This window comes from Brassica napus, chromosome A3 (genome assembly GCF_020379485.1).
Source record: "Brassica napus cultivar Da-Ae chromosome A3, Da-Ae, whole genome shotgun sequence".
NCBI classification, from domain to species: Eukaryota; Viridiplantae; Streptophyta; class Magnoliopsida; order Brassicales; family Brassicaceae; genus Brassica; species Brassica napus.
The window spans coordinates 26,478,754-26,504,001 of NC_063436.1; the positions used below are offsets into that span (position 1 = coordinate 26,478,754).

At 33.9% G+C, this 25,248-nt stretch overlaps 8 protein-coding genes across 10 annotated transcripts; 4 read left to right on the plus strand and 4 right to left on the minus strand.

Moving 5' to 3' along the window:
• Nucleotides 1-49: 49 nt before the first annotated feature.
• On the minus strand, nucleotides 50-2,351 carry LOC106361741 (probable methyltransferase At1g27930). The gene has a single exon (XM_013801551.3). It carries the CDS (start codon nucleotides 1,263-1,265, stop codon nucleotides 327-329), a length of 939 nt encoding a protein of 312 aa, XP_013657005.1. The 5' UTR covers nucleotides 1,266-2,351; the 3' UTR covers nucleotides 50-326.
• A 2,539-nt stretch (nucleotides 2,352-4,890) lies between these two features.
• On the minus strand, nucleotides 4,891-6,112 carry LOC106361739 (protein transport protein Sec61 subunit gamma-1). Its single transcript, XM_013801549.3, has 3 exons — nucleotides 5,880-6,112; nucleotides 5,565-5,680; nucleotides 4,891-5,056 (listed from the first exon to the last, which is right to left on the minus strand). The coding sequence occupies exons 1-2, from the start codon at nucleotides 5,971-5,973 to the stop codon at nucleotides 5,565-5,567; spliced, it is 210 nt and encodes a 69-aa protein (XP_013657003.1). The 5' UTR covers nucleotides 5,974-6,112; the 3' UTR covers nucleotides 4,891-5,056.
• Nucleotides 6,113-6,328: 216 nt separating this feature from the next.
• On the plus strand, nucleotides 6,329-7,540 carry LOC106359184 (protein SINE4-like). The gene has a single exon (XM_013798921.3). The coding sequence runs from the start codon at nucleotides 6,970-6,972 to the stop codon at nucleotides 7,477-7,479; it is 510 nt and encodes a 169-aa protein (XP_013654375.1). The 5' UTR covers nucleotides 6,329-6,969; the 3' UTR covers nucleotides 7,480-7,540.
• Nucleotides 7,541-8,565: 1,025 nt separating this feature from the next.
• Nucleotides 8,566-10,356, plus strand: LOC106361738 (60S ribosomal protein L7a-2-like). The gene is made up of 7 exons (XM_013801548.3): nucleotides 8,566-8,720; nucleotides 9,040-9,081; nucleotides 9,167-9,368; nucleotides 9,461-9,630; nucleotides 9,711-9,839; nucleotides 9,924-10,016; nucleotides 10,095-10,356. Exons 1-7 carry the CDS (start codon nucleotides 8,718-8,720, stop codon nucleotides 10,224-10,226), a joined length of 771 nt encoding a protein of 256 aa, XP_013657002.1. The 5' UTR covers nucleotides 8,566-8,717; the 3' UTR covers nucleotides 10,227-10,356.
• Nucleotides 10,357-11,110: 754 nt separating this feature from the next.
• On the plus strand, nucleotides 11,111-13,784 carry LOC106361737 (HVA22-like protein d). 2 transcript variants are annotated; one of them, XR_007326398.1, is made up of 4 exons: nucleotides 11,111-11,306; nucleotides 11,401-11,427; nucleotides 11,521-12,007; nucleotides 13,381-13,784. XR_007326398.1 is itself a non-coding variant. In XM_013801547.3 (4 exons), exons 1-4 carry the CDS (start codon nucleotides 11,260-11,262, stop codon nucleotides 13,475-13,477), a joined length of 399 nt encoding a protein of 132 aa, XP_013657001.1. In that variant the 5' UTR covers nucleotides 11,112-11,259; the 3' UTR covers nucleotides 13,478-13,784. The 2 variants fall into 2 exon arrangements, 1 of the variants encoding a protein (XP_013657001.1); XM_013801547.3 differs by having other exon boundaries at nucleotides 11,112-11,306; nucleotides 11,521-11,818; nucleotides 13,451-13,784.
• A 1,030-nt stretch (nucleotides 13,785-14,814) lies between these two features.
• LOC106361736 (protein MICRORCHIDIA 7) lies at nucleotides 14,815-19,303 on the plus strand. Its single transcript, XM_013801546.3, has 18 exons — nucleotides 14,815-15,656; nucleotides 15,746-15,820; nucleotides 15,903-15,937; nucleotides 16,035-16,113; nucleotides 16,205-16,297; nucleotides 16,373-16,457; nucleotides 16,570-16,645; nucleotides 16,969-17,097; nucleotides 17,269-17,367; nucleotides 17,455-17,556; nucleotides 17,625-17,786; nucleotides 17,889-17,984; nucleotides 18,072-18,123; nucleotides 18,210-18,321; nucleotides 18,403-18,473; nucleotides 18,560-18,696; nucleotides 18,782-18,961; nucleotides 19,043-19,303. The coding sequence occupies exons 1-18, from the start codon at nucleotides 15,230-15,232 to the stop codon at nucleotides 19,121-19,123; spliced, it is 2,091 nt and encodes a 696-aa protein (XP_013657000.1). The 5' UTR covers nucleotides 14,815-15,229; the 3' UTR covers nucleotides 19,124-19,303.
• A 960-nt stretch (nucleotides 19,304-20,263) lies between these two features.
• On the minus strand, nucleotides 20,264-22,104 carry LOC106360072 (membrane-anchored ubiquitin-fold protein 3). 2 transcript variants are annotated; one of them, XM_022716915.2, is made up of 4 exons: nucleotides 21,655-22,104; nucleotides 21,338-21,554; nucleotides 21,007-21,186; nucleotides 20,264-20,693 (listed from the first exon to the last, which is right to left on the minus strand). In XM_022716915.2, exons 2-4 carry the CDS (start codon nucleotides 21,468-21,470, stop codon nucleotides 20,638-20,640), a joined length of 369 nt encoding a protein of 122 aa, XP_022572636.1. In that variant the 5' UTR covers nucleotides 21,471-21,554; nucleotides 21,655-22,104; the 3' UTR covers nucleotides 20,264-20,637. The 2 variants fall into 2 exon arrangements, with proteins under 2 accessions (XP_022572636.1, XP_013655128.1); XM_013799674.3 differs by having other exon boundaries at nucleotides 21,648-21,983.
• Nucleotides 22,105-22,725: 621 nt separating this feature from the next.
• LOC106360071 (bidirectional sugar transporter SWEET14) lies at nucleotides 22,726-24,694 on the minus strand. The gene is made up of 6 exons (XM_013799672.3): nucleotides 24,491-24,694; nucleotides 24,326-24,362; nucleotides 24,008-24,221; nucleotides 23,757-23,918; nucleotides 23,512-23,631; nucleotides 22,726-23,147 (listed from the first exon to the last, which is right to left on the minus strand). Exons 1-6 carry the CDS (start codon nucleotides 24,528-24,530, stop codon nucleotides 22,899-22,901), a joined length of 822 nt encoding a protein of 273 aa, XP_013655126.1. The 5' UTR covers nucleotides 24,531-24,694; the 3' UTR covers nucleotides 22,726-22,898.
• Nucleotides 24,695-25,248: the final 554 nt, after the last annotated feature.

Sequence of the window (25,248 nt, forward strand, 5' to 3'; positions counted from 1 at the left end):
ACGATGCTTTGATTATAGATAGTTTGTTCCATGAAAATGAAAAGAAAAAAAGCAAAAATCCATTACTTTGTATTGATGACAGGTATAAATATCTATTAATGAATATTTTTGCATGAAAACTATGCTTAAAAAAGAAAAATCCTGAAAACTATGACCATTTCATCAACCTCAATCCATTAACTACTTGGAATGATATTTGTACAGATCTCTGATAGCTAGTCTACATTGAATGCCTTATTTGAACATATACTTCCCTACACACGCACTGTTATGTGACAGACTCCGTAGTGTGACAGAGCAACAACCTTGCTTTTGAACTAATTTTGCTAATATCTGATCAAGGCTGTTTCTGGTGAGCAGAACCTAGATGCATTTGATCGACCCTTGATCCGAAACTTCCAGAAGTTCCCTTTAGCTGAAACCTGATTCTCCTGGCACAAGAATTCCCAGGAGAGCCACTTCTCAACAGTCCTTTGCACATCATGCACTAAAACATATGTTGTCGAGTTACTACTTCCTTGTATTGCTAACACAGCTGCAGTATATATACTCCCCATCCTACCTGGCGCCTCTAAGTCATCCCCACGTGGTCCATCAACAACTATCACATCCCATTTGGTATTGTACACTTCCTGTGGCAAATCCTTCAGTTTCAGTTTGCATTCTGATGAGCCTTGATGTAGAGTATTCGTATTTGGTGCAGCACATGCGGGATTAGCTCTGGCATGTCGGAGCAGTTTGTAAACGTTCTTGACTTCCATCTGATGGTACTTCAAGCTGTAGATTCTTGTGTTGTTGGGATTTACTTCAGCTTTTGATTTTGATTGTTCATCTTCTAAAATGACGGTAATGCCTCTGGTGTTGATTGAAGATAACTTGAGGTAGTGAGGTGCAAACCCAAAAACAAGGACGTTGCAAGGGGGTCTACTAGTAATTGTATCTGATAAGAGCTTGAGTTCCTTTTCGGTGAGAGCGCTCTGGCTCGCATTAGCACTTATCTGCTGACTGAACTCAGACCGAAATGTGGTAGAAGAGAGGGAATGAGAGGCAGAGGATGAAGACTTTAAGGAGATCCGGAGGAGGCGAATAACAGATAGGCTTGAGAGAACGAAGATAAGTAGAGGTATGAGTTTACGTACAGTGAATTTTGGCATGGTGATCTTTGATTCTCTCTTGTGTTTGGGAGTATCAGGGGAGGAAGGAGGTGAGAATCTGAGTAGAGGGTTGAGAATAGGAAGTGAAGATTGATGAAGATGTGGAGGCATTATAACTATTCTCTCCGTTCTTTCAGTATCATCAGGTTCTCAAATGAGTTTGTGAATGGTATTTTTGGTTTTAAAATGATATCATCTGTTATGTATTTGTGTCGTCTTCGAGTGAATAACAAGGAAAGTCGTCTTGCTTCCGTTCCAAGATTCGGTTTGTTGTTTGTTCTTGTTGGCAAGTCATTTACTTGGTAGTTAGAGTTTACCAAACATCATTATGAAAGTTTTAGTATTTGTCATGTCAATGGAGTGGCAAAGATATTAGTCAAAAAGATATAAACGTGTATCAATGTGATTGCGATAGGGTGAACAAGATTGATGAATAGGTTGTATCCAATAAACTCTTGAAACAGTTTTTTTTTTTTTGTGGTGAATCAGAGGCGAAAGTCTAAATAATCTAATCTATTAAAACAGAAGTACAAATAGTACTTAACCCTAAGTTTTCCTCAATAATTACAAGAGAATGCCACTGGAATTAAAACACAATCGTTTCTTATACAATCATTAATAATCCTTTCATATCATTAATAATCATTTCCTTCCGTGGTCAATTGATTGTGCTAATCTAATTGTTCGCCAGCCCATCAATTTGCCAAATACGAATAAATTAGTTTAGGTTAGGCTTATTATAACTTTATGGCCCATATAATATTGACTATTTATAAAATTCAAAACCAAACCAACAAAACATATGACCAGTATTTTTATCCATTAGCTAACCTATAACAAATGAAACGATTGATCTAAGTTTACAAAAACATGAAATTTGCAATTTATATGAGATTATGTGTTTAAAACTTACAAAACACGTTTTCCTTATCTTTAATAAGGTATATTCTGTTTTTAATAAAGTGTATAGGAAAAAAGGGTATGGATCTGTAATAATTTAAATATATATTTGGTTTGATTTTAGCCTACCCTTTCCAATCCTAAGTATATATATCTCTTAGACCTTGATTGGTAGAGCATGAACATTATCATTATGCTTTACATTATCCAATCAACAATTGTTAGATAAGCATTTATTAAATACTAATGCTCTCCAAATGCTCTTTTGGCCAATGCTCTCATATGAAGCTTTTAGAAGAGCATTTGCATTTATAATTTATAAAATTAAAGAAAATATATAATTATCTAATCTATTAAAACAGAAGTACAAATAGTACTTAACCCTAAGTTTTCCTCAATAATTACAAGAGAATGCCACTGGAATTAAAACACAATCGTTTCTTATACAATCATTAATAATCCTTTCATATCATTAATAATCATTTCCTTCCGTGGTCAATTGATTGTGCTAATCTAATTGTTCGCCAGCCCATCAATTTGCCAAATACGAATAAATTAGTTTAGGTTAGGCTTATTATAACTTTATGGCCCATATAATATTGACTATTTATAAAATTCAAAACCAAACCAACAAAACATATGACCAGTATTTTTATCCATTAGCTAACCTATAACAAATGAAACGATTGATCTAAGTTTACAAAAACATGAAATTTGCAATTTATATGAGATTATGTGTTTAAAACTTACAAAACACGTTTTCCTTATCTTTAATAAGGTATATTCTGTTTTTAATAAAGTGTATAGGAAAAAAGGGTATGGATCTGTAATAATTTAAATATATATTTGGTTTGATTTTAGCCTACCCTTTCCAATCCTAAGTATATATATCTCTTAGACCTTGATTGGTAGAGCATGAACATTATCATTATGCTTTACATTATCCAATCAACAATTGTTAGATAAGCATTTATTAAATACTAATGCTCTCCAAATGCTCTTTTGGCCAATGCTCTCATATGAAGCTTTTAGAAGAGCATTTGCATTTATAATTTATAAAATTAAAGAAAATATATAATTATCTAATCTATTAAAACAGAAGTACAAATAGTACTTAACCCTAAGTTTTCCTCAATAATTACAAGAGAATGCCACTGGAATTAAAACACAATCGTTTCTTATACAATCATTAATAATCCTTTCATATCATTAATAATCATTTCCTTCCGTGGTCAATTGATTGTGCTAATCTAATTGTTCGCCAGCCCATCAATTTGCCAAATACGAATAAATTAGTTTAGGTTAGGCTTATTATAACTTTATGGCCCATATAATATTGACTATTTATAAAATTCAAAACCAAACCAACAAAACATATGACCAGTATTTTTATCCATTAGCTAACCTATAACAAATGAAACGATTGATCTAAGTTTACAAAAACATGAAATTTGCAATTTATATGAGATTATGTGTTTAAAACTTACAAAACACGTTTTCCTTATCTTTAATAAGGTATATTCTGTTTTTAATAAAGTGTATAGGAAAAAAGGGTATGGATCTGTAATAATTTAAATATATATTTGGTTTGATTTTAGCCTACCCTTTCCAATCCTAAGTATATATATCTCTTAGACCTTGATTGGTAGAGCATGAACATTATCATTATGCTTTACATTATCCAATCAACAATTGTTAGATAAGCATTTATTAAATACTAATGCTCTCCAAATGCTCTTTTGGCCAATGCTCTCATATGAAGCTTTTAGAAGAGCATTTGCATTTATAATTTATAAAATTAAAGAAAATATATAATTAATTCATTTATTTTATTTAATAATATCGTGAAATTATTTTTATATCCAGAAAATAAAATTTTGAATTCTGAAATTAATTTACAATAAAAAAAATTTTAAATTGTATTTCACGTTTAAATATAATTTAATTTACATAATTTAATTTATTTTAAATTTCAGAAATTATTTTTTTAAATATATATTTTAATTATAAAATTTATTTTAAAATAGTACTTTTTTGATAAAACAAAAATATTTTTCAAATTATTAAATAAAATAAATTAATTATATATCTTTTAAATTTAATGTTAATATATATTATAAATATATTCATTAAAAATAAATATATTATATATTATATGTTATATATTAATTTTTATAATAATTTTAAATAACATACTCATACTGCTCTTTTAATCATCCTATTAAACAGTTTAGCAAAAACACACAGCTCCTGCAGCATACTGCTTCTATAACATACTGCTACTGCTAATGCTAATGTTCTGCCAATCAAGGCCTTATATGTATTGTCAAACACATAACAAAAAAAATATCCACAGTTTTTACTCATCTCACAAAATGTCATGTGCATATATAAAAAATATGTAATACTATAAATATTATACATATATAGTATTAAATATATGTTTTATATAATTTATATTGAAAAAATTATATCCGCGCGGGCGCGCGGGTCAAAGGCTAGTGTAATAATTAAGGTAGTAGTAAGTACTTCTATCGAGTTTTTGGCGTAATCAGGGATCTAAGGAAATAAGATTAAGACAAGAGTTCTAGAAATGAAGTATGTATTAAGTACTCTTCAATAATTCATTTTCCTCTGTATCTTTCAAGTCGCTGGACGCTGGTAGTTCAAATGTATATTATCTACCGGTTACTTGTATGATTGGTTGCAACTATGTGAAATTTAACTTGATTACTTCATATGAGTTACTTTTTCTAAATTTGTGAGTTTTGTCACCATAACTAAAGGTTCACCACAATTCCCAAATTCTAACAGTAAAGCGAAATAAACAGTGTCGTATAAAATAGAATGCAATTACTGGAGACTAATTTCAAAAGTATGGTTAACAAAATGTTTCCTCTTTCTGAGCATCTGAACACACACAAAAAAAAACTGTAAAACATTTTCTTGGAACAAGCAAGAAAGCTGTTACTACACTTCTCTTCTCTTTCTTAGCTGGTTATCTGCAAACATGCCAAACCAAACATCTATGAACCAAACATCTATGAGAGTTTATCTCAAAATACAAGGACAAGCTTAAATCAACTAATATCATATATCTCCAATTATGCATGGTCCCCTTAACATGCAAATCCAATCACAAAGTCTATTCTTTTGACAACCGAATTCAGAAGACTATCAACGATACTTGAAGGAAAAAACACGAGTGTATAAGCAAGTGCATAAAAAGACACCTTCAATTCAATTCAAGGATACGCATAAACAATCCTGTCAGATGTGCAAATAAAAAGTACCTATTTAGTTAGCATCTAGAACAGAACAGAACACTCCAAAGAAATGAGCCTTCTACTATCAAAGGTTCCTCAAAGGAAGAAAAAAAAAAGCTCAATACAAGAACAAATGCATGGGATCTAAGGAGGTTGGAAGAAAGCTTCGAGCAGGCAAAGGAAGCAGCTTAACCAATTTAAAAGCATCAATTTAAAAAACTTAAATTGGTAGAAGAAGATTTACCTAGGTGGCACCGACGATGATGTTGTTGATGGGAATAAATATGAGCTTCACGAAGAACCCCACGAATCCCATTACTACAAACCCGATCGCTGTACGGACCGCCACTTTCGTGAACTCTACAAAACCAAACCAAACCAAACAGATTCAGACATACAACACGACGGATCTGTCCGTTAAACATACAGATCTTCGCAACACGCAGATAGATCCAGCAGATCAGACGTTAAAAAACATACAGATCTCTCACATGCATCACAACTATCTAAAAAGACACGAATTCTAAGGGAGACAGAAGTAAAGGTGATGTTATTATACCTTTGCGATCTGGTTTGTGGCAACGCTTAACGAGACGAATGCTGTCCTTGGCGAAATCTCTGAGAGGATCGACGACGGAATCGATGGCGTCCATGGCTCTTTCTTTCTTTGACGACCTTTGTTTTTTAATTTGTCTTTCCTTTTTTGGTTTGGCACGAAGAGAAAAAAAGAGAATTGGGGAAAATGATTGCAGGATATGTAGAGGCTCAAGTCAACAGAGAGAGAGGGGAAGAGAGAAAATAGCGTCACATGGATATCTATGAGCCAATCACAGAACGAGGTTCTGATGAAAGTATGCCATGTCAGCATATTCAAAACTATACAGGCCTGACATATTGTATTTAGGCCCAAGCCCACTAACAGAATTGTGGCTTCTAGTTATACAGAACACATTACAGGGTCCATTGATGTTGCACATGGAAGAAAAGAAGAATAGGTTGCTTTCAACAATACTAGAGGAATGCTAATCTCATGTTCAATTGTTTTATTTGTTTTCTCAGCTTCTCTTTGGAATTTGATGGCATTCTTTTTTTTTCCATGCTATATATTGGTACTTTAAAACAGAAATCATCTAGCCATTTAGAGGCATGCTCATACTCAAAGTCATAGCTTTCTTTGATTCTCAAGAGAACAAAACAAAAGCTCATAATGTATGAGTAGCCAGCCACTTGTCAAGTATTAGTAAAAAGTATCTAACTGTTATTAAGGAAAAAAATGAAAGAAGATCTACTCCATGGATTTTTTTTTTTTTTTTTGAAACATTACTCCATGGATTCAAATTTTGGAAACACATCATCTAATGGTTATTATTACTGATTTTATTTTTTTTCTTAAAATTAATTGTAAAATAAATGTTCAGTTATGATTTTCCTTGCTTGTAGAATATATTGTTCAGTAATTTAAATATTGAATTATCAGTTTCAAATTTTCAAATTTTATAATTCAATGTAAAGAGTAAAATTTGAAGTATGTTTTCAAAAATTACAAGTAGTAAATGGTAATTGGTGAGATCTCTCACAAGATATCCGGCCTTTTATAAAACCAGGTGATGTATTAGTTCTACTCTTAAATTCTATAGTCAAGTAAAAAAATGGAAGAAAAAGAGGAAAATCCACACGAGCGATTGAAGCAGAAGCTGAGTGAGCTTGAGAAAGTATGGACCGCAATGAAAGAAGGCAAAAGCTCATCTGCAGTTTCGTGTATCACTGTGGAAGAAGCTCTTGAGTTAGTGGAAAACTCTCCAAGGAAGCTGATGATCTCTCTTCAACACGATCAAGATGGTCCAGAGGCAGAGATGAGATCACCCTATAGGAGAAAACTCTTTCACGACTCTGATGATAATGATGATGATGAGACGAGAACGACAAGGTTGTCTCATTCGACTTGTTGGTCTTCGAATGTAATGAGAGCTGGAGATAATAGTAATAATAATAAGATTAACAAGAAGCATGAGAAGAAGAAGAAGAAGAATAGAGGAAGTATTGTCTGTGTTTGTGTAATTGTTCTTTTGCTATGGGTTTTGGTTCTGTTGTTGATCAACGGCTTTGATCAACTCTCCATGAACATGAACAGAGAGATCTATAGTTTGGTACCTACCTGAATTTTGTTTTTGAGAAAGAATATGCTTTAGAACTCAATAAAACAAATTGGTTTTTGTTTTATATTATTAATCCTCGCTTATATTCAAGAATCTCATCAAGGTTTGATGTATTTTTGGGCCAAAACGGTAACACTAAACTTGATTTGATTTGACTTGAGTTTAGAAAGCAAAGTCAAAGCAAGGTTTCTAATAAGGATTTCATTATATTCGGACATAGTAAAGACTAGGCATGGGCATTCGGGGTACCAATCGGGTTTCGGTTTTATCCATTCGGGTTTTGGTTTTTCGGGTTTATCAAAATCAGTCCCATTCAGGTTATATAAAAGTTCGGTTCGTGACCGGTTCGGGTTCTATCGAATTCGGGTCGGGGTTAGTAAATCTTCAAATAACCGGTATAACCCATTGTACTTTCGGGTTCGGGTCCCAATCGGTTCTTCGGTTTAAAAATACCTAATTTGTACCTATTTTGTAACTAAAACATAAATGAAATCGGTTTTCGGATTTAAAATACATGATTTGTACATATTTTAACAGCCAAAACATAAGTAAAATTGATTCAAAAATAAGAAAAAACATCAAACGTGATCATCCAAAATCAAGAGAAGGATAAACATAGTTAGTGATAGAAAGAAAACCACATAAATGAAATCATAAAAAAAAAACTAAGTTCTCATGAAATGGGAAACATTTTTCAATGAAAACAAGACCAAAATCTAAAAACTTCAGGCTTCAACCGACACATTCCACCATCAACCTTCATGTATAGATAATTATTTTAGAAGTTCAATAATATTTTAAAGTATTTTGGATACATATTAAGAATTAAGATCATATTTGGTAGAAGTTCTTTTTGTGATTTTAAATGTTTCGGGTTCTATCGGATATCCATTTAGGTTCGGATTCGGTTCGGATAATACCCATAATCCAAAATACCAAAAAACAAGATCCATTCGGTATTTATGTCGGATTCGGATCGGTTCGGATTCATTTTTATCAGATCGAATTCGGTTCGGATTTTTGGGTTCGGTTTATTTGCCCAGCCCTAGTAAAGACAAAATACATCTCTTTTTACTAGTTGTGTTATAAAAAGTGGTTGGGTTTATAGTTAAGCCCAACAAAAGGCCCATCTGAACCACTCGAGTAACGAGAAACCCTAAATGCTCGATTGTCTTCTCTTCCGTTAGTTATTAGCATCTCAGTTCTCTCTCAGGAATAAACAGTTGCTGTGGAAATCGAAAATGGTATACTTTCTCCTTCGAGTTCATTACAATGTTATTCATTGTGTTAGCTTGATTCCTAAGTTTCTGCACCTATGGTTGGTAAAAGGATAATGTTTTTAAATCTGGTCTTGTATGTCTCAGTGTAGCTAACATAGTTCCGGTGTAAGATGAATAGATTGCTGCTTCTTTTAGTCTATCTATTTGTTAGCTTACACATGTTATAGAACAAGCATCAGTTAACACCTACTTGTTTATTTTGTTATACTTCTCTCTTATATTGTGGTTGTTCATCGTTTAACATGCTTCGTTACACTAAAAATGTGTACTTTAATTGGTTTAGGCCCCAAAGAAAGGAGTCAAAGCGGTTACCAAGAAGAAACCGGTATGTGATTGCGTTCTACTCTCTCTATAAGTTGATTTGTTTCTCATTACCTTGTTCTTAGTTGTAAACATCTTCTTGGTTTCAGGAGAAAGTAACAAACCCACTCTTTGAGAGGCGTCCAAAGCAGTTTGGAATCGGAGGAGCATTGCCACCCAAGAAGGATCTCACGAGATACATCAAATGGCCAAAGTCCATCCGCCTCCAGAGGCAGAAGCGTATTCTTAAGCAGAGGCTTAAGGTCCCACCAGCACTCAACCAGTTCACTAAGACCCTTGACAAGAACTTAGGTCTTTCTTTCCCCATCTCCTTCCCTTTTGTTACTTGTTGCTCTTTTGATTACTCTCTAGCTGTTTTTAACACAATGTCTTTATAATTGCAGCAACTTCTCTCTTGAAGATTCTCCTCAAGTATAGGCCTGAGGACAAAGCAGCCAAGAAGGAACGTCTTCTCAAAAAGGCTCAGGCCGAGGCCGAGGGAAAGCCTGTTGAATCGAAGAAGCCTATTGTTGTGAAGTATGGTCTTAACCATGTTACATATCTCATTGAGCAGGTCTCCTCCCTTTCAGAACTAATCCAATTGCCACCCTCTCTAGTGATTAATCTTGTCTTTTTTTTTTTTAATGATTGTAGAACAAGGCGCAACTGGTGGTGATTGCTCATGATGTGGATCCGATTGAGTTGGTTGTCTGGTTGCCTGCTCTGTGCAGGAAAATGGAGGTTCCTTACTGCATTATCAAGGGGAAATCAAGATTGGGAGCGGTAATGATATAAGATTGTTTACTCAAGAAGGAGAACATGTGTTGTGATTTGTAATGTCCTTTCTTGGTGGTGACTTGTTTGCAGATTGTTCACCAGAAAACAGCAGCTTGCTTGTGTTTGACAACAGTGAAGAACGAGGACAAGATGGAGTTCAGCAAAGTCCTTGAGGCCATTAAGGTAAGAGATGATTGTTCATCTTCATTTGCTAAATATTTAAAAATAAATTCTTTAACTGTTTGCATGGATGGATTATAGGCAAACTTTAATGACAAATATGAAGAGAACCGGAAGAAGTGGGGAGGAGGGATAATGGGATCCAAATCACAGGCCAAGACAAAGGCTAAAGAGAGAGTTCTAGCCAAGGAAGCTGCTCAGAGGATGAATTAATCTATAGTTTTATATTTTGCCTTAAAAAGTCTTTTGTTTTAGCTGTTGGGACCTCTATTTACACCTTATCTTTTTCCTTTAGTATCCTATATTACGGAATATAACTTTTTGAAAAGATTCATATTGCATATCTAATGATCTAAAAGAAGAAAAGAAAAGCATTTTTCTGAACTTGTGAAGCTTAATTGTTGGGCAAAGAATCTTCCATGACCACTAGTTTCCTCGGTAAAGTTGATCTATTATTCGAATGACACGAGTCTTTCTTGTATAATCATCAAACGTTAAATAAACAAGAAAGTTTCTGGAAAATGCAATCACCGACCGACCATCTTTGTTTTTAGGATATTCAAAATATTTTTTTAGTTTGTTTTAATTGTTATTTTGAATACTTTTTAGTTAATTTAGATAGTTTAACTAATTTTTAATTAGATTTGTAAACAATTTTTATATTTTGAAAAAAAAATTGTCAATTTTTAAGGTTTTAAAAAATATATTTTTAGACGATTTTAAACGTTGGTTACATCCGATCCGATCCGAACCCGAAAGGAACCGAACCGAAACCGATCTAATAATTAGTAAAACCCGAATGGTACTTCTGAGCATAACACCGAAAATCCGAAAATCCGAATTATCCGGACCGAAACCGAATGATCCACCGAACGCCCAGGCCTAGTCGGTCATGTCAAGTTAGAATATTGTCTCCTTTTGTCCTCTCGCCACGTGACACCAATCTTATGAATGAAGTAAACCGGTTCAAACCAGTCTTATTTGCTAAATGAACAGATAGACCAGACCGGAGTAATTGTAAACCGACCGACATGACATGAGCGTTTGTGTTCTCTTTTTTGCTTATTAAACCGTACCAACGAACCAACTGTAGCAAACCGCACATTTCCCAAGAGACTTATCTATAAATTAGGCTCTTCCTTAAAAAAGAGTCTCCAATTTTTAGAGTTGTCTCTCTCTCTCTCTCTCTGTTGCTCACTCTTCCAGATTTTAGTACCTTCTGAAAGCTTCTAAAAAATAAGAGAAAATGACCAAGTTTTGGACTTTGGTCACTGCTCTTCATACAGGCGCTGGGTATTCTTCATCCTCCTACCACTGATTTATAAAAAATTATCTATTAGGCTTTCCATATCTCTAATATGGTTTGATATGTATCATGTATGTGCAGGCCTGTGGTGATGTTGGTGTATCCATTGTAAGTTTTTCCGTTTAACTCTATTTATTTTTTTTGTTAAACGAAGAAGAAAATAAAAAAATTAGGTTAAAAGTTTATATTGATATATATCAGGTACGCATCGGTGGTAGCGATGGAGACCGCAACTAAAGTTGACGACGAACAGTGGCTATCCTACTGGATCATATACTCGTTCCTCACCCTCACAGAGCTGATTTTGCAATCTCTCCTTGAGTGGATTCCTATTTGGTACTCGGTCAAGCTTGTGTTCGTCGCTTGGTTGGTTCTGCCTCAGTTCCATGGCGCAGCGTTCATCTACAACCGTTTGGTTAGAGAACAGTTCAAGAAACACGGTGTCTTCCCTCACCAACAGTCCAAGCCCAAGATCCTCCACTCCATTTTCCCCCACCGGGTAATATATTTTTTTTTTTTCGGGGTAATAAATCTTGCTTTTTGTTTCGTATAATTTAAATTCTTAATCTTGAAAAAGTAAAACAAACATAAAAGAGCATCATAAATTTAGAACTCAAAAATAGATTATCCTAGGAAAATTAAGGCTGCCTAATTTTCTAATTTACCGAGCAGTAGCGTTATAACAAGTGTACTAGGTAATAACCCGCGCCTTGCGCGGGATGTGATTATTAGTTTCGTTATTTTTAATAAAAACACATTAAATCTGTTTAATCTAGATATTGGTTCGGTTTTAAATTATTTTTTGGTTTTTTTCTGTTAGAATGTTTGATTTGTTAGTTTTTCGGTAAAAACCAAAAATTATTATTATTTGTTAATTTTTATGTTATAAATTTTAGATAATTGTCATGTCGAACCAATGGTTTCATATTATAGTTTGTAAACGGATAATAGTTCAAGAAAAATAAAAGAAAATTATTAAGACTAATCATTTCACTACAATTTGGTCGGTAGTGAAAGAAGCATTAAGAAAAAAATATTTCAACTTCAAAAAAAATATAGATATTTCAGTAGTGGTAAATACTTATAAAGTGCTCACATCAAGGTGCACATGTATGTGTATATAAAAGTATATAAAAATAAATGACAAATATATAAAGATATTGTTAATTAATATTAATAACATTTTTGTTCTAAATAATACATGACAGATAAAATTAAAACTAATTAAAAATTAAAAAGGCCTTGACATTAGTAAATTTTTTTCATATAAAAAAATCAATTGTATCCGTAAATAGAGGTGAACACAGATCGAATATCCGAGTATTTGGAGGCATTCATGTCGATTCGATCTTTAGTCACTTGGATAGTCGGTGACTATGATATCCGAAATGATTTAGAATTTTAAAGAATATCCGATTTGATCCGTAAATAAAATTTAAAAAATAATTGAAAAATTAATAATAATGTTTTATTACAAAATAAAATATTATTTACTTTTTAAATTTTAATACCTAATATAATAAATTGAATTCATAAAAATATTGTAAAACTTATATATAATATATATAACATATATATATATATATATAATTATGTACCTATATGTATATATATGCAAATGAAATAATAGATCAAATTTGACAATTGCTCCTAAAAATATTGGTATTTGTGATTTGCTTTTTTTAATTGTATTTTAGTAATTTATTTGCTTCGTAGAGTTACGGATATCCATATTTTTTGGTTCAATTCAAAACGGTTAACGAATTGAATCAAAACTTATAAATATTTTGCCCAATTTTATCGGTAAACAATAAAAATAAAATATATATAGTTTAGCTTTTGATTCGTTATTTGTTTTGATTCGAACCGAAAAATCTAAAGTTTTATTGGAACCTTGCATATGAGTTTTATATTAAAAAAATACAAAGTATATAGTGTGAGCACATTTATGAATATAGTGTGAACGCGTTAGCATATTTATTATCAAATCATTGTGAGGCTGCCACGTGTCTATTATAGTGTGAATGCATTTATTACAATGTTTCTCCTTTAATATATAAGGGATTTAGTATTTACTGGTGACCTAGTTTGTTTTTGAATTTTATTAATTGGTTTAAAAATGTGTATATAGGAGGGACACGAGGCTCACTCTCACTGACGCAAGAACAAAAAAAAATTAAAGAAAAGAGGAGTGAGTAGACACAAGAAGCTTCTTTAGCTAGTATTGTAATGGAGTTGGTGGTGGTCCCGTCTTGTCTAATCTTACGTTTAGATTTTTGTTTATACAAAAAAGAATGGGATTGGGGAAGGATATGACCATATGACGATGACTGACGAGTTGTGTGATCGTTTTAAATTAGATGTGACTTCTTGTTGTTGTATGGCTTTAGCTTTCACGCGTAATTTCCATTTGGGAACACAAGTGTTACGCTATTGTTGTTCAAATCGTTTTCAAACTTTGTGAGGATATAGTGTCACCATGTTAAAAAAAAATTCAAAGCAAAATATCCTACCGAATCAATCAACCACCAATATGTACATCATATCTGACGGAAAAAAATATTAGATGCGTAATCACAATCCATAAGGCATAAGCACAAGTTCACAAAATGTGTGATATTGATTTTTTTGTTACAAAAAAATGATTTTGATTTTCAGTATTAATCTTTCTGTTTTATTACGTGGATAATTTTAGTTGAATGCACAAATATTAAAAAAAAATTTAAGTAGCATTTAATATATAAATTAAGAAAAGCTAAACCAATCATAAATAAATTTATATAATTTAATTATTCACACTATATCCAATAAAAATAAAAATTATCTAGAAATATAAAAACTATTTATATTTTGAAACAAACAATTTTTTCTTAAACTATTTTTTTGAACAGTTCTGTTAAACTGATTATAATGTAAAAATTATAATACTCATTCCGTGTTTCTTTAGGTGACGTTTTAGAATTTTTTTCTTTCACCTAAATAATCGACGTTCATAGTTATTTAGGTAGCTTTTAGTTTAAAATGATTTATATTGTCCTTACATTAAATAATGATCAATAAATAACACTTGACTAAACAACAATCATACGCATCATTAAATAAAGGTTATAAAATGTACTCTCTCCGTTTTTCAATATAAATCGTTTTAGATAAAAAAAATTGTTCCAAATTATATGTTGTTTTCGGTTTTCTATGTAACATTTATTAATAATTAATGTTGTCTGACCAATAATAATATATTTTCTATTTTTTGTTGATTGAATTGTGGTTAGATAAATAATTAATGATATTTTTGTTTCGAAAATATAAAAAATTAATGATTTTCTTAATCTATGTACATAGCTTTAAAACGACTTATATTAAAAAACGGAGAGAATATTCAGAGTTTTTTAAACTGTGTGAAAATTGAAAAACGCCAATTATAAACGAACGAAAGGAGTATGAGACAGAGGAAATATTTATTTTCACTTTGATATTAATTGCAAGTTTGATTGATTTTATAAATAAGTTTGTTTTTCTCAATATTATTTGGTTAAATAGTGTGTAACTGACAATAATAACATAGATATATTTCACTTTGATATTAATTGTAAACTGAATTTTTTATAAATATATATTTTGTTAAGTACGATAAAGACTAAACAAGTCAACTAGCCGACAAGAAACAGTTAATGAAAAAAGTAAAAGTCATACACGTGGAAGGTCAAAGTAAAACCCTTTTCTTTACAGTTTCTCTTGTTTCTTTTTAGTTATGTCCGCCGCTTCATAAAAACTACTCTCCGCTTGTCGCTCTCGTCCGTCACTCCTCCTCGCCGGCCAGTGGCAGCAGTTTCCGTCATCTTTGCTTCTTTAACACTTCAAAAAAATTCTTGTTCAACCCCACTCGTCTTCCGCCTCTCCTTTTCCATCGATGGATACCGATGTGAAGCCAGAGACTATACCACCCTACATTCCGCGAGACGACACTGTAACTCTCATCGATCTATGCAGCAGCGATGAGTCCGACGTCGAGGAACATGTTGCCGAACGAAGGTACAATTCTGTGAACTCCGTTGGTGCCAAGAGAGGGCGAGATACTTCCTCTGCACTGGACAGAGAGAATGTGAAGAGAGGAGCGGTGGAGAATGAGTTAGCAGTCGTGTTGCCGCCGGAAGGATTTGACCAACCGGTTCCTCCGGTGAATATGACGCATACTTTCCCGGCGGATCCATGCAATGCCTTCTCGCAGATGCCGGCGGCGGGAGTGTCGTCGTCGGGTAGAGTTGGCAGTTGCAAGCAGTTTTGGAAAGCTGGGGATTATGAAGGAGCGCCTGGTGGTAATTGGGATCTTTCATCAGGTAAACACAGAAGCACAGAACTTCTTGGTGTCCTAACTTATTCTCTGACATGGATTGGTTCATGTTCCAACTGTGTTTTTGTGTATCAGGTGGCTTTGATCATGTAAGAGTTCATCCCAAGTTTCTACATTCTAATGCTACCAGTCACAAATGGGCTCTTGGAGGTATTTTTTTTATTAATCAACCTTGATTTGACCTTATTTAAATATGAGCGAATCTTTTTTTTTAATATGTTCTCTCGTGCAGCTTTTGCTGAGCTTTTGGACAATGCTTTGGATGAGGTGTGTTCAGTTTCCTAACCTGTTACGATATAGTATTAGAGAGACCTGAGCTCATTAGCTTCTGATCGTTGTACTAATGGTTCTTCATCGAAATCAGGTTGCCAGTGGAGCTACTTATGTTAACGTTGATATGCTTGAAAACAAGAAAGAAGGAAACAGGATGTTATTAATTGAAGGTATACATTTGATTTTAGCATTATCTTAATGAATCTGTTCCTTGTTATATTCATGTACGAGCATCCTGATGTTTGAAAATTGAAATGGCAGATAATGGAGGTGGGATGGATCCTGAGAAAATGCGACAATGCATGTCTCTAGGATACTCTGCCAAAAGCAAACTTGCAAACACCATTGGACAATGTAATTTATTCTCTGCCAACCCCCTTATTATATGTTTTTTGAGGAAAAGATGCTTAATCTATTTACTGCTTCTAGATGGCAATGGTTTTAAGACGAGTACAATGAGACTTGGAGCTGATGTCATTGTATTCTCACGCTGCCCTGGAAAAAATGGAAAGAGGTTAGTTCTTTATTACCAATTTGTTACCCCTTTTGGCTATTATGTCTTCAATCGTTTTGGATTGTATTTTCACTTCTGAATAGTTTATATTTTTATTTGATGTTGGTTTCAGCTCTACGCAGAGCATCGGGCTGCTATCATATACATTTCTGAGGAGCACAGGAAAGGAGGATATTGTTGTACCAATGGTAAATCTTTCTTAGTCGATTGTTAAAAAATAACTCCATGGTCACCCACTTGGTTTCTGTATTCTGAATAGTATATGCTGATATGATTCTTCTGATCTCTTGTTAGCATTTAACTCAATGGCAACACATTAGTTAGGTTCCCTTCTCTCTCTGTACCTTTGTTGGTATATCAGCGTGTAATATTTTCAGCGTTTGTGACTTAGCTTTGCTTCTTATACATATTCTGCTGCCATAGTAAATGTTTCATGTCCAGAAGATCTATTTTCAAATTGAGATGCATATTGTATCGATTTTATCTCTTGTGACGTGATATAAATGGCCAGCTTGACTACGAAAAAAGAGACACTGAATGGAGTAAAATAGTCAGGTCTTCCCTTAGTGATTGGGATAAGAACGTGAGGACAATAATTCAATGGTCGCCATTCTCTAGTGAAGAGGATCTTCTTCGTCAGGTAAATATATTATTGCCTTGTCCAGTGCATTTTCTCAGTCACCTATTCATACTAATATGTCACTAACAATGATTTTTTTTTTCACTCTGTTGATGTGGATTTTCATAGATTGCTATCCCTTTACTACTCTGAGCTGATGTTCTCACTAATGTGTTACTTAATTTGTTGTAGTTTGGTCTAATGAAGAATTGTGGGACAAGGATAATCATATATAACCTGTGGGAAGATGACCATGGGTTGCTGGAACTTGATTTTGATGCTGATCCTCATGTATGTGTTTTTATTGCTTAGTGTATGCGAAATTATTGTTTGATATAACGCAGAGCTGTTATGCACAACATATTGTTTTATCTGCAGGATATCCAACTCAGAGGTGTCAATAGGGATGAGAAAAACATCAAAATGGCTGCTCAGTTTCCTAACTCTAGGCATTTCCTAACCTTCAAACACTCACTAAGGGTATATACACATTCATTATTCCCCATTATTTTTCTTCTTTTTTTCTCATGTTTACAACGTGTTCCCAGAGTTATGTATCAATCCTCTACCTAAGAATCCCACCTGCATTTCGAATCATACTACGAGGAAAAGATGTTGAGCACCACAACGTAGTGAATGATATGATGCAGACTGAGCAGATCACATATCGACCTCAGTATGGTGCCGATACTTATGTTAAGGATTCAAATGTATGTTTTTGAATAACTTAGCTAGTCCAGCCTTCTTACAGTTCTATGTACTGCTAGCAACGATGTGGTCCAAAATTAAAGCTAGTTACCTCTTTTAATCAGATGTCTGCTGTTGTGGTTCTCGGATTCGTGAAGGACGCTAAACACCATGTTGATGTTCAAGGCTTTAATGTCTACCACAAAAACCGACTCATCAAGGTTTTCCTTCTGCTTAACATGATACTAAGGCCTTTATTGGACTGGACTTCATATTCTCATGTATTGGTTTCTAACTTGTTTCATCAGCCATTTTGGAGGATATGGAATGCAGCAGGCAGTGATGGTCGTGGGGTCATTGGTATTTGCTTGATCTGGAACTTGTAATACTTTGTTTTGCTTATCTTTACCTGAAGATGTAATGCTAGTTTCTTCTGCTACTAATAGGTGTCCTGGAAGCTAATTTTGTTGAGCCTGCTCATGATAAGCAAGGCTTTGAGCGTACAACGGTTCTCTCTAGACTCGAAACACGGCTAGTTCAAATGCAAAAGATTTATTGGTCTGATTCTTTTCTTAATAACGAAGCTATGACTTGGATGTTCCATGGCTTATGTTGTTTCAATTCATTTTTTTTTATCAGGAGCACCAACTGTCACAAAATTGGCTATGCACCTAGGCGATACAAGCCTGTAAACGGATATAGTCACAGAGGTACAGTGTCTTTATTGGTTTCTAAGGTCCAAACGGATATAGTAGGAAACAGACATTTGAAAAGGCTGTCTTCTATTGGATTGTAGACACATCACCAGAGAATGATCCTGAGGGATCTGCTCCATCAGGCATCAAAACTAGAGCCTCTGACAAATTCTACTCAGGCTCATATCCTAGTTATCATAGAGGGGACAATGGTGTGCCAGGGAAAGATAGTTCACTGGTAATAACACTCCCCAACCAAAATTCTCAAAGAGCTTTTCGTTTGTAACAGATCTTTTTATTTTTATTCTCCTCGGTACTCTCAGTATTTGCAAGAGGAGCTGAGACGTGAGAAAGAGCGTAGCAAGGCACTTGAAGATGAGGTTAATATAGCAAGGGAGAAAATAGAAGAAATGAGCAAAGAGCAAGAGAATCTAATTGAGATATTCACAGAGGAAAGAGATAGGCGTGATGGAGAGGAAGAAAATCTGAGAAAAAAGCTAGAGGTTTTTTCTTCATTCACTAGAAAAAAAAACTGTATCCACTCGTTTTGATTATTCATTTTGTTTGCTTGTTTTTCATTGCAGGAGGCGTCGAATACGATCGAAGAGTTGTTGAATAAGATAAGAAAGCTGGAGGACTCTAAAGGCTCGAGCTGGAGACGTTAGGCGTTGAACTTGCATATATGATTGGAGGTTAAATTATGATAAGGGTATCTCTATTTGATTTGTGGCTCCACCTGCATGGGGGTTGGATGCATGTTGTAGATTATTGTAACAGTGTAATTGGATTTAGTCTCAGGTTGGAGTTACTCTAATAAATTCAAAATTTGAGTTCATTTTCACCAATTTATGAAGAGAAGTAAAGCGTGTTAACAGACTAAACTAAACACTTGCATTCCAATGAAGGGAGAACCACAGCTGCATGATAGAGTTCACATCAACTTAAAACATTAACATCTGAAGTTTCTTTAGTTGTTGTGTTGTGTTATGGACTCCCGCTTCAAAGCTAAAGAGACTCACAAAAACAACAGGTTTCCTGTGAAGACTACATAAATATTCATGTTTGCTTTCCTCTTTGATGGTCTTTGTGAGGCAAGAGATACAAATGGACATCATCAATGATATTGGTCCAAATGTTCAACTGGGTCTACACTTAGAGATAGCTCTTAAGATCTTGCCCACAGCTCTGTATTATTGTCATTTTAAATGGGGAAGTAGGAGTAGATGGTTTGAAATTTTTACTGGTGAGAGAGATCAGGGTAGAAGTTGTAATCACTAATAAGCTTTGATAAAACAAGCAACGTGCAACTATAACCATCTCTTAAGTAAACGGTTAACTTTGGCTATTTTCTTTACACTTGCTATAAAGAAAATACTTTTCTTCGGTCGCACTAAACTGTTGCTAAAACACAGGCACTAATCCAACTCTAGCAACAAACGAGAATTCCTAAGGTGTTATTGGTTTATATATTTTGATTGATTTATAAATCTATATAGTATTTTATAAATCCAAGTAAAATATGCAAATCTGGAGGTTTTCTCTCAGATTTGATTTTTTATATTTTTTAACAAAAAAATCAAACAAATACATTCAAATCCATTATAAAATCAAATATATTAGTAAATCCGTACAATAAATAACACTTGATTTGATATAGAATATATGAATCATTAAACCAATAACACATGATTTTAATACAGATTTGAAAATCATAGAACCAATAACACTATATTTAGTTCTGATTTTCAAATCTATTAAAATACAACAACCAATAACCCCTACTTATAAACTCAGGGTAACCTTAGTTACAAAAACCAAGAAAAAGGTTTATATTGATGAGGGTAAATTCATGGACGATGACAAAAGCCACAACCACCTTTTCCTCCTTTGATAGATACATAATTAAGGTTAACCTATACAACTTTCGTTTATTACATTGGTAAGTCGAGACGCGAATGAAGTGTGAACAAAAACAAGCAAGAGGCAGCATATGATGGGTACTTGGAAAGAATCTAATTACTTTCTACATAATCACGGCTTGCTTTTCTGAGGTTATGATACTCCACAGCTTGCTTGAAGGGAAGCTTTACTTTACTTTTACTTTTACCTTTCTTTTTTGTTTTTGTTCTGTACCTGAACAATTTAATATGGTTCTGTATGAATACATGTCTTGCTCCCTTCACAAAAGGGTGCATGTGCATATAACCGCCTTGGGGGCTTTACGGACCTTCTTCTCTGTTCAATCAAACCGGTATCCAACGGTTAGTTAGCATTCCTCAACACTTCTTAGAAACCAGAGAGACTCAAATAATTTTGATCAAGTGTAAATGTTTATGTTTGGCAAGACATTCATTCTCTAGAAGGATAAACTCTAGTTATCAGCCTTATGTATATAACTAGAGGCAGATGACATCACAAGAAGTAAACTAGAGCCAGAAAGCAAAAATAACAAAAGCCAAAGACAAGATAAATAACACATAAGAAAGGATACATTTTTCTGATATGCAAGAGAGTAACATAGACAAAAAAAGAAGAAAAAGTATTGTACCTGTTTTAGTTTTTGAAAGAGAAGGCTGTACAACAACGTGCATGAGCATGAGAGTGACTCCACCACCTGCAACCTCTCCAAATGGGGTCTTACACTGAGCAACGGTCTTATTGTTCTCCAAAATCTTACCCGAGCTGATCAGCTTAACCTCGTTGATCCCTTTTGGTACAAGAGTTTTGCCTATAAAGAAAACACACAAAAACAGAGTGTATTCAAACATGTTGCAAGTGTTGCTCTGTTAGTACCATAATTCACAAAAACTTGTTTTAATAAAAGAAAAAAAATATTCTTCTCTATGATAGATAATTGCTTATAATGTGAAAGGTGAAACCTTTGGGCCAATCAGAGAGGACTCTTTGCTTCAAGCAATCAACGGTAGAGGCAGATGAGTAGCGAAATGGGCCCATGTCGGATCCATCGTCGAGCCTGAATTTTATATCTATTGACTCCTCTGTCTCCGGCATCTCCGTTAACCACCACAATTTAACTCCGATTCTGTAAAACCAGAGTTCAACACAAAGTCTTTCCGATCTGAAACAGTTCCAATCCTGCAATAAGAAAAAAGTAGACAAAAAGGAGAATCAGAGCTCGCTTCGAACATGAATCAACACACAAACAAAAACAGAGTCGGGGGTGAGAACCAAATACGGAAAAGATGGCTCCTCTTTCGATTTCGACTTTGGATCTTTTGACGACGAAAGCTCAATGAGTTCTCAAAGCCGAAACCTTTTTTTCTATTCTTTTTGCGTCGTCGTCGTTGTCACTTTGTACTTCTCGATCAAGCCGACGTTTTCAACTTTTATTAGTCCTCAGTGAATTAACGGTATTTTTTTTTTAAAAAAAAGACTTGGTTGGGTTCCAGTCACTGATTCAGTTTGCTGAAATTTCATTGATTGAAAATTCTAATTTTTGACCCCAAACAAAAAAAAAAGCGAATGTTCGTTGCGATTTGATGTTGTGATAGACACACAAATAACATTTAGTCATAACTCGTGGTTACAAATGGCAGGACTTTACTAACCTCAAATGCATTGAAATTTTGGAAAAAACCTCAAAAGTTCATAACACATAACACAACCTTATGTCTAATCAGGTCTTATCTGTGCATCTCATTGTAAAGTTTTTGTAACATCCCGTGGTACATGAGAAAGGCTTAAAGAAATTGATTTGGCTACATCGGTAAAATACGTTTATTTTTTTTTTTGGCTTATATTCGTTTAAAACTCTAGAGATAAATATGCTTGAGCTGGAATAGTAGAAAAATCGGTGACATAGTGGAAATTAATTCACGATATCGTGTAAGTGAAGTCAAAGCACGATGAAAGAAATACAATGAAATGTCATATGTTGATTGCATGATCAGTAAACAAGACTTTGAGTCTCCAGAAAGTAACGTATTGCCCATCACACGAAATGAAGGATACGGATCCGAGTGAGCAAGCGTGACAGGCCATTAACCGTGGAAGGTCGGATCGGTATAGTTTGTGTTTTGGAGACGGTTGAGATTCTTCCGAGGCATAGTTTGGGCTATTAAAAAGTAATTGGGCCGTAGCGATACCGTCTTACAACGAAATACAACATATAATAAAGCCCAAAGGTTAGGGTAGTTTTTTACGCGCGTAATTTCATACAACTTGGCTGAGGTTGTATAAAGGAGAATCACGCGCGTACTTTTTGAAATTAATTTTCGTTAGCGTAAAGTGTCCAAGTATTTGTGAGTAGAGAACATCAGAACTACTTTATAAAATACTTTTGAAAGGATAATACAATTGCGAGATGTTTCGAAATAACATGGTAAAGGAAAAATAAAAGACAGCAAATTAAAGTACAATCTATAGTGAAACACAACTCAACAGTACAACATTAATAAAATCATTAATATAAAAACTAACTTAGGTTTGGATTTGGTTTGTCACTTTCTTTTCCATCTGACCCTCTAGATCACCCGCATGAGTTTGAGGATGAACCGTCATATCACCGGAAACTGGGGTCGTTGATGTGAGCTTGACCATGTCAATGGAGTGATCTTGCACCGTTTTGGGTTTCTCTGTGTCATCAACTTTTGGAGCCTTGTAGTACTTGAATATGATGTAGAGAATCATTTGAACTGCTCCGAGAAATGCACCCAATATATTTGGAAGCTTCGATAAAAAAAAATAATAATCACATAAGTCATCTGTCTCCCATTAAATCATTTGTTGAAAACAGTACAAATCCCATTAATTTCCGTCAAATACAGAAAAAAAAATACTATGTAATTGTACTCTTGGTTTCTCTGACGCAATCATATAATATATGATTGTAAAAGCATAAAGCAAAAGAAGCGTACGGCTCAAATGATATATTCGCCGGTCTTTATATAGAAGGAATAAGGGGAAAAGAGACAAAAGGTTGTGGAAACTCTTTCCCCTTAAACATGAACCACCCATAATAATAATGATACTATGCTGCGGTGTCCTTTATTATATGCTTATATAAGTTATATACTATAAGAAAAAGACTCACTGCAACGTAGAAGTCTTTGATAGCAAGACCGTAGAAGAGCCACGTAATGGCGCTGAGTGTAAGAAACAATGATAGAGAGAAGGGCATAAACTCCACACTCTTTGTTCGTATCACCACTCTCTGCATCATTTTTTTACCTTTCACGTGTTAAACGATATAGTAGATAAAGAGATGCTAATACCAATAAAAAGAAAGACAAAAAGCAAGAGATATATTATACGTTTATGTAGAAAGTATATACATACCATGATGCTCAAAGGTGCTGCGAAGACGCAAACAGAAAATCCGACGCAAATCCCTCCAAGGACTTTCTCACGGTTCGACTTTTTGGTCAAGAGCTCACAGACAAGAATAATAGCGGCAAAACCCAAGAAATTCAAGAGTCCAAGAACCTTCAAAGTTGATATCTACAGGGTTTATTATATCATCAGCTAACCAATTTTTATATAAGTGCATTTTTGATATTACCAAGAGAAATGATACAGTTTACACGTACTCTAGCTTTCTTGTTAGCATAGGTTATGAAGAGGATGATGTAAATGGTTTCGATGAAGCATCCAACGGCATTTATGGTAATCAGAAGGAAGCCTGATCCATCTTTCTGCAGTGCGTAGTAGATCCATAGCATCGCGCTAAAGAGCGCTGACACATAGGGAAGTGATTGAAAGCCTTCTATAGATTTTTTCTTGCAGATCCTAACAAACGTTGGCCTTCGCGTACATGAAAAATAACATCCAAAATATTTTTGTAAGAAGTTCGATAAAGTAAAAAAAAAAAAAAAAGGAAGTGAGTGTTTGAGATCGATGATGCTTACACTGGCGCCAAGAAAACGATAAATGATATGATGTTGCCTACAAAAGATACATAATTAAAGATACCACGAGTTAAAATGAAGATGTACGTATATTAACATGAAGAGTATCGTGTATAATTTATTTTGTATAAATTTGATATTGTTGATGAAAGCTTAGATACTTACCCATGATTCCAAATGTAAAGGCCAATACGTTTAGAGCCATTTTGATTGTTTTGTAAATGAGCTTTCGATTATCTTTCTACTTCTGAATAAGATTATCGAAGAAAATGAACAAGGTAACAAGAGGAGGTCTTCAAACTCTTGTTAGCTCTAGTTGAGTTTTCTTCGATCGATATGAGTTTAACTACGAGGCCAATGATGCACACTATATATAGAGGGTTCAATGTGTAAGGGTGTAGTGTTTATAGGTTGGGGACGTTGTCGTTTTCGTGGGCTAGTAGAGAGAAGAACATCGCATATTGACGGTCTCAGGTATTTCTAAAAAAAATTAAAATGGAAAATATTCGATAATTTTGTGTGGTTGCACTCTTGGCGTGTATTATATTTGTGTCAAACTTTTATGCCAAACCTTGGTTTATATTATTATCTTAGCCATTTAAGTGAGCTTTCTTTTTCCTTTAAACCAAATGAAATAAAAATAACTGAGCTAAACTTATTGGTGATTTATTCTTTTGGCATGACCAATAAATTAAACCATTGCCAAGCTGTTAGTTTTCTAGCCAAACATTCAAATAAATATCGATTATGGCTATATATTCCATAATAATACGTTTGGTCACGAGTTTTATACAGTCATGTAAGTTTCCAGTATTCTACCAGTACTAGCCAAATATATGTAGTTTATATTTTTGTTTACCTACACATACATATATATAAATATATATATATTTAAAACTTATGATTTCTGGATTCATATTTCA

Coding starts and splice junctions, on each gene's coding strand:
- LOC106361741 (XM_013801551.3), bottom strand. CDS start 1,265: ATGCCTCCACATCTTCATCAATCTTCACTTCCTATTCTCAACCCTCTA.
- LOC106361739 (XM_013801549.3), bottom strand. CDS start 5,973: ATGGACGCCATCGATTCCGTCGTCGATCCTCTCAGAGATTTCGCCAAG. Junction 5,681..5,879: donor CCACAAACCAGATCGCAAAG/GTATAATAACAT, acceptor TTGGTTTTGTAG/AGTTCACGAAAGTGGCGGTC.
- LOC106359184 (XM_013798921.3), top strand. CDS start 6,970: ATGGAAGAAAAAGAGGAAAATCCACACGAGCGATTGAAGCAGAAGCTG.
- LOC106361738 (XM_013801548.3), top strand. Junction 9,369..9,460: donor GACCCTTGACAAGAACTTAG/GTCTTTCTTTCC, acceptor TTATAATTGCAG/CAACTTCTCTCTTGAAGATT. Junction 9,631..9,710: donor TTACATATCTCATTGAGCAG/GTCTCCTCCCTT, acceptor TAATGATTGTAG/AACAAGGCGCAACTGGTGGT.
- LOC106361737 (XM_013801547.3), top strand. CDS start 11,260: ATGACCAAGTTTTGGACTTTGGTCACTGCTCTTCATACAGGCGCTGG. Junction 11,307..11,400: donor GCTCTTCATACAGGCGCTGG/GTATTCTTCATC, acceptor ATGTATGTGCAG/GCCTGTGGTGATGTTGGTGT. Junction 11,819..13,450: donor ACTCCATTTTCCCCCACCGG/GTAATATATTTT, acceptor ATGTGTATATAG/GAGGGACACGAGGCTCACTC.
- LOC106361736 (XM_013801546.3), top strand. CDS start 15,230: ATGGATACCGATGTGAAGCCAGAGACTATACCACCCTACATTCCGCGA. Junction 16,458..16,569: donor CCTGGAAAAAATGGAAAGAG/GTTAGTTCTTTA, acceptor TGTTGGTTTCAG/CTCTACGCAGAGCATCGGGC. Junction 18,697..18,781: donor CAGGGAAAGATAGTTCACTG/GTAATAACACTC, acceptor CGGTACTCTCAG/TATTTGCAAGAGGAGCTGAG.
- LOC106360072 (XM_022716915.2), bottom strand. CDS start 21,470: ATGCCGGAGACAGAGGAGTCAATAGATATAAAATTCAGGCTCGACGAT. Junction 21,187..21,337: donor CCTCTCTGATTGGCCCAAAG/GTTTCACCTTTC, acceptor TTTTCTTTATAG/GCAAAACTCTTGTACCAAAA. Junction 20,694..21,006: donor TCTTTCAAAAACTAAAACAG/GTACAATACTTT, acceptor TTGATTGAACAG/AGAAGAAGGTCCGTAAAGCC.
- LOC106360071 (XM_013799672.3), bottom strand. CDS start 24,530: ATGGCTCTAAACGTATTGGCCTTTACATTTGGAATCATGG. Junction 24,363..24,490: donor CTTTACATTTGGAATCATGG/GTAAGTATCTAA, acceptor TATCTTTTGTAG/GCAACATCATATCATTTATC. Junction 23,148..23,511: donor TCAAAGACTTCTACGTTGCA/GTGAGTCTTTTT, acceptor TTTTTATCGAAG/CTTCCAAATATATTGGGTGC.